General features: G+C 40.0%; 1 protein-coding gene across 2 annotated transcripts in view; it reads left to right on the top strand.

The window, feature by feature from the left end:
* MIPEP (mitochondrial intermediate peptidase) overlaps positions 1-6,540 on the top strand; it is a 157,835-nt gene that overhangs the window by 23,743 nt on the left and 127,552 nt on the right. For both annotated transcript variants that reach the window (XM_025049539.1, XM_006915826.3), the window contains exon 8: positions 5,453-5,501. In XM_025049539.1, coding sequence (XP_024905307.1) covers positions 5,453-5,501 — 49 coding nt within the window. The remainder of the gene's footprint in view (positions 1-5,452; positions 5,502-6,540) is intronic.

The raw sequence follows: 6,540 nt of genomic DNA, 5'->3' as shown, positions 1-6,540 counted from the left end.
ATTGATTGATGGATTCAGCCACCCTGTCTTTTGATTGTAGCATTTGGTCCATTTACATTTAGAGTAATTATGGTTAGGTATGTACTTATTGCCATTTTATTAATTGTTTTGTTTTTTTTTGTAGTTATTCTCTTCCTTCTCTTGACATTGATGACTTTTTTTTAGTAATTTGTTTAGATTCTTTTTTTAAAAATTTTTTATGTGTTATATATAGGTTTTTTGGTTTGTGGTTACCATTAGTTTCGTATATAACAAGCTATGATTATAGCACTCTATTTTAAGTTGATAGTGCCTTACGTTTTAATGCAGTTTAAAACCACTACATTTTTCCTTACTCCCCACGTTTGTGTTTTTGACATATTTTACAACTTTGTGTGTGTGTGTGTATTGCTTAATTCACTACCGTAATTACACATACTCTTACTGCTTTTGTCTTTTAACCTTCATACTAGTTTTATAATTGGTTGATCCACTATATTTACTAAATATTTGCCTTTATCAGTGACATTTTATTCTTTCCTGTAGTTTCTTATTTTTTGTTTTGATCTTTCCCACTAAAAGTCCCTTTAACATTTCTTATAAACCTGGGTTAGTAGTGACAAACTTTAGCTTTTGCTTTCTGGGAAAACTCTTTATCTCTCCTTTGTTCTGAATGATAATCTTGCTAGGTAGAGTATTCTTGGTTGTCGATTTTCTCTTTTCATTACTTTGAATACGTCGTGCCATTCCCTTTTGGCTTGCAAAATTTCTACTGAAAAATCAGCCCGTAGTCTTAGAGGGATCCCTTGTATGTAACTAGCTGCTTTTCTCGCTAACAGTATGATTCGCATTATCTTTAACTTTTGGCATTTTAGTTATGATGTGTCTTGGGTGGGCTAATTTGCAATTTCTCGTTTGGTACTTTCCGCGCTTCCTGGACTTGGATGTCTGTTTTCTTCACCTGATTGGGGAACCTTCTGCACAACAAACATGAGAGAGAGACCCAATCTTTTTCTTTTCCTCTTCTGAGACTCCTTATGATGCAAATGCTGGTACACTTGATGTGGCCCAGAGGTACCTTAAACTATCCTTATATTTTTTAATGCTTTTTTTTCTTTTTTCTCTCTCATTGTGGTTTCCACTACCTTGTCTACCAGCTCACTGACTCATTCTTCTGCATCAGTGAATCTGTTGTCGATTCCCTCTAGTGTATTTTTTCATTTCAGTTATTGTATTCTTCAGTTCTGTTGGTTCTTTTTAATATTTCCTTTTTGTTGAAGTTCTCACTGGCCTCATCTTTCTTCTCCCAAGTTAATTGAGCATCCTGTAACCAGTGTTTTGAACTCTTTCCTGGTAGGTTGCTTACCTTCATTTCACTCAGTTCTTTTTCTGGTGTTTTGTCTTGCTTTTTCATTTGGAACATATTCGTCTCCTTATTTTAGCTGTTTCTCTGTTTTTTTTCTATGACTTAGATGAAACAGTAACCTCTCCCCACGCAGAAGGGGTGGCCTGTGTAGGGACTTCCATGGTGTGTGTCTGGTTTCTTCAGTGGCTCAGCCAGAGCTGGAGCTGGAGCTGAAGTGGATGGTTGGCTGCAAGGAGTCCTGGGGGCGATTCTCACTGGGGCCCCCTTGTCAGGCTGGCTACAGCTGTAGTTGGAGTGGGCTCAGCCATGGGAGTCCCAGGGGCAAGCTATATCTGGCCCCAGACTGTAACTAGGGTGGTGCAAGTTATGGGGAACCAGGGGGCAAGGTCACACTGGGAGGCCATTTGAAGTTACAGTTGGAACAGGCTCAACTGTAGCCTGAGGCAAGTCACGTGGGGGTCTGGAGCTGGAGCTGAAGTGGGTGTGGTCTGCGGGAAGGCCTGGGGGTAAGCTGCACAGGCCAGAACTGTAGTTGGAGCGGATGCAGAGCCATGGGAAGTCTCAGGGCCAAGGCTGACAGCTGGTGTGGGCCTGGGGCCCGGTTGTGCACTCTGACAGCCTTAGTGGGCCGGCCAGTGTGCCTGGGTCATTTTGCTCCTACCCATGCAGTTGGGGGTGTGGGAGGCCATGGATGGCACTCTCCGGTGCCTCTGACCCTGGGGAGCCCACAGTTAGCCCTCCATTCGTCAGAGACTATGGGACTATGACATGATTTTCCTTCCTGTGTAGTCTGGGTGACCTTTAAAGCAGTTCTTCCACGTGGCCCAGGGCTGGCGAGTCTGCGAGCCGTCCCCCCCTCGGTGACCCCTTCCTGCCGCAGGCCGGTGCTTGGGGCTGGGGTTCCCAGGTACTGCGCCTGCATCTCTCCTACCCATTTCCGCGCGTTCTCTCTCTCATTTGTTGTGTAGAAGCTGTTCCGTCAGCCCTTAGTTCTTCGGGGGAATTGCTCTGTGTAGTGTAAATTCGATGTGTCCTGGGACGGGGTGAGTTCAGGGCCTTCCTGCGCTGCTGTCTTGGACCAGTAGCCTGAACTTCTGATTTTTAAATAGAACGCTATGAATTAGCGTTCTATTCTTAATATACTCAGAGACCCATTTACTGAGATTTTTCTACATCTTGGATAGGAACGATTTTTAAATAGAGCCAATAATTTGGAATATCTTCTCTCCATTCAAGGTATTTTATTTCATGTGCATGTTGAGAGTAAATCATACTTAAATTTTCATCGATCCAATTCAAATTATTTATATTTTAACTCAACTAGCTTCTGTACTCAGTCTATCTAAATGGTTACAGTAAGTGTGAGAGAGGATGGAAGAGTAATATGTTACTGAAGTCGAGGTTGAGTATAGTCCAGGCCACATGGATACATGTCACCCTACAAACTTCCTTTCCAGAGAAAAGTGCTGTTTGGGGTTTGTGTTGCGGGGGGTGGGGAGGGGGAAGCATCTTTCTTGGGTTTGTGATAAACTTGCCTTGTACTCCATTGAATTCTTTATGATTTATAATGTATAAGGGAAAATGTTATACAATAACGATATAAATGTGTATAGTAAGTTTCTTCAAAGGCATTTATTAAGTTACTGTTATAATTAAGACACTGAGTCAGGATAAGCATGGTTGTGATGGTGGTTCAGATTCAAGATAATTTTTTGGAGATTGAATTATGAGACTCGGTGGTGGGTTGAGAGCGGGGAGGGTTTTCTCAGGGTTTTTCCTCCAGGAGATGGGAAGTCACTGGAGGATTTTGAGCAGAGAAGTGAGATAATCTCACTTGAATGTTCATGTGAGTCATATACTGCTGATGTCGAAATAGACTGCAGAGAGCAAGAGTGGAAAAGGGACCTTTTAGAAGCTATTTTGCAGTCATCATGATTAGAAGGTGGCAGCTTGGCTGAGATGCTGGTGGCAGTGGAGGTGGTAAGATGTGGCAAGCCCGAGTGTGTAGCATTGGGAGGGGACAGCCGAGCTTTTGTCTTGAGCAATTGACAAAGGACAGCGAGTTACTTGTTAGCTGAGATGGGGCGGACCAGGAGCTTGGTCTGGGTCAGGTTAGGTTTGAGATGCCAATTGGTGTGCAGGTGTCAGTGTCAAGTGCAGTGTGGAATTGAGAGAGGTCTGAGCTGGAGATAGACATTTGGGCCTTTATTTAAAGTCGCGAGGAAGTGCATGCATTTAAGGAAGAGCAGAAGTCCACGGACTGAGCTCGGGGGCCCGTCAGGCATAGGAAGTTGGAGGTCTGAAGAAGTGCCAGTAAAGGCCACCAAGGAGGAGCGGCCAGAGAAGAGGAAAGTGGACAGAGCGTGCGGTTCTGGAAGCCACACGCAATGCTGAGAGTGGGTCAGAGCTGGAGGAGGTTGGGGATTGACCGTTGGCTTGAGTGATGCTGATCAGAGGCCACCGGACCTGCGGCTGTAAATGCCAGCTGTTGGTATCAGCGAATCACCATCGCTTACTAAGCAGTTAGTGTGGTAACATGGCATGTTTGGAGTCAAATGGTCATATACAGTGTGGCCTGTGTCCTGGAAGGACTTAAACTTCAGTCAGGGCTCAGATATATACATATAAAGATAAGTAATGATCTAGGTCGGTGTCTTTTTGGTGCCAGGTGAGTTGTATAGATGAAACAATGCCGTAGGATTTGGGGAGTTTGGGAGGTTTGTCTGTTTGATGCTCGTGTGGCTGTGAAAGGTTTCAAGAGGGAAGTGAACCGAGTTGGGCAGTGGGGGAATGCTGAGCTTTTAGCAGAGAGGAGGAGGGTAGAAAGGGAGCAGACAGAGGGTGAGGTGAGCTTTCGTGTGACAGGGAATCAGGATACAGTTTTCCAGTGAGGCATTTATTTATTTTGGGGGGTTTCAAACTCATTCTTTTTAGTATGACGATTTTTCAGTTAGATTAATTGCGGAAAATTTTCATATGTAAGATAGCTAGCAAAACAGAATGGGTGAAAGTCAGAAAAGAAAAATGGTTATTTAGAAATAAAAAGCATACACAGAGATTTATTTGAAAACGGCTCTCCGTGGGAGCTGGTATGATATCCTGAAATGAAATTTCATTTTAAACTAAATAACAGGTTTTTCTCTACCCTAGAATTCTTAATACCATCTAATATGGTCCATAAGGCAGAGTGTTTAGGGTTACTGTATACAAAGTTTGTACTTAGTAGCAACAGTGACAAGAGACCCTATAGCTTCTTGGTTTAGGTTAACCTCCATTCTTTTGCGAGCCTTTTATTTTACTCAGAAGAGAGATGAATAGGGCAGGAAACTTAAAACCATATAAAAAATCATCTGGAAAATATAAAAACAGTGTTCATGGCAAACTCTAAAATACATATAAAAGCTCTACATACCTACTTCAATGGCAAAAAGTGCTAAATTCAAAAATACACATGAAAACATTCCTATCATGGGGAATAATGATAATTACGCTATACAGTATGGTCTTTATGGGTTTGTAAAGTATAAAGATTTATGGCTGAAGTATTTGAAATATTTTTTAAAATTCTAACAGCTTAAAATTTTAACGTTCTAATTTTTCTGTATTTTTGGCATTGATTCTGAATAGAATATTCTACAGCTCTATATAAAAATTAATAGTTATGCTGAAAAACATTGATTTTTAAAATCTAATTTTTAGTGCTTCTAAATTGTAGTGATTTTTATCACTACAATTAGCTATCTCTTTAAAATTCAAAAAAATTAGATATGTCTAAAAAACTTTTCTCATTCATATGAATAGATAGAAACACCTTGAAATTTTTAGTTTTTTTCTTTATCTTCCCATTAACTCTTCATTTTGGGGTATCACCTCAGGCTTTGTATTATTACTATGTCAGTTTAATTTGTTTTTTTCTGATAAAGGGATCATCATCTAGAAATATTTATTATATGCCTAGTCTATGTTAGCAATCCTGCTTCCCTTTTGAAAATCATCATTTTAAGGGCATTGTAGTCTATAATTATGATCATCACATTATAATTTTAACAAGGATGTTCATTTTATTTTATGTAGTTAAAGTTATCTTCTTTTGGATTTCATTTTTAGAGACTGTCATGGAGTTCCTCGAGAAACTATCTAACAAGCTTTTGGAAAGGTTAGTTTTTATTCTACTCTTAAGAATATATATCATTTAGTTTTTTTTTTTTTTAAGATAATTTTTAAAAAATTAAGAAGTGACCTATTGAGAATATAGGCGTTGGAATCTTGGGTCTGGTCTGTGCACTGTTCATCCAGAGATTACATGAACTAGGTTACATGAACATGCGAGGTTTGCTTGGAGAGCACGGAGCTGTCTTCCTGAGCTGACTGTCGAAAACTTAGACCTTCCCTCTGATTAATCATGTGTCTTTAGGAACCCATCATTTTTTGATGTGTAATTTAAAATGTTTCCAAACCTTTTTGAAACTATATATTTTAGCCTGTATTATCAGTTTTATGTCAAGTTCAGAAAATAGTATTTTTCTTCTTTTGGCCTAAATATTGGCAGCCCACGGAGGTGGTAAATTGATCTGTGTTTTGATTTGTGTATTTTAAGAATGCTCTGCTTCACCATTTGTAATTTCAGACTTGAAGTGTTTTACTTTCTACAGTAAGTCCCTTTGCCATATGCCCGCCTACCCTTCTCCTCTCTGCCTAGCCTTTGATCATGTCACTTGTCCTTCATGAGCACTCTTCTAGTGGTTTCTTGAGGGGCAGTACTCCGGTAGGCGTCAGATACCTACGATTCCAGGTCGAGGAGTGTCGTGGTTTGTGAAGGGGGGTCACATTCTCTCATTTCTCTCTTACGACGCTGTCTAACATTTCGTTTGCCTTTCTGACTGCACCAACATGTTAAATTGTAGCTCAGATTTCCATTTTCCATTATGAACTCATGCCTTAAAACTCAATCCTCTCTAATTGGATTATATTTATAAACTTTTTTTAATCCAGCAAACCACTGTGGCTTTGATATAATGAAAAGGAAGTATTAATTATGCAGTCATTTGGGAATTTATTCTACTTTGCTTTGTTGGTTAAGTGTTACTATTCTTTCTCCACTTGTATGTAGCTTAGATTATATTTTGAGCAAACATCTTCAGATATTTAGTTATATTCAGGAGTTAATTCTAACAGAAACTTCATATTTCACAAAT

This window comes from Pteropus alecto, unplaced genomic scaffold, assembly GCF_000325575.1.
Source record: "Pteropus alecto unplaced genomic scaffold, ASM32557v1 scaffold16, whole genome shotgun sequence".
In the NCBI taxonomy this organism is placed as follows: domain Eukaryota; kingdom Metazoa; phylum Chordata; class Mammalia; order Chiroptera; family Pteropodidae; genus Pteropus; species Pteropus alecto.
This window is presented reverse-complemented; position numbering and strand designations above follow the sequence as displayed.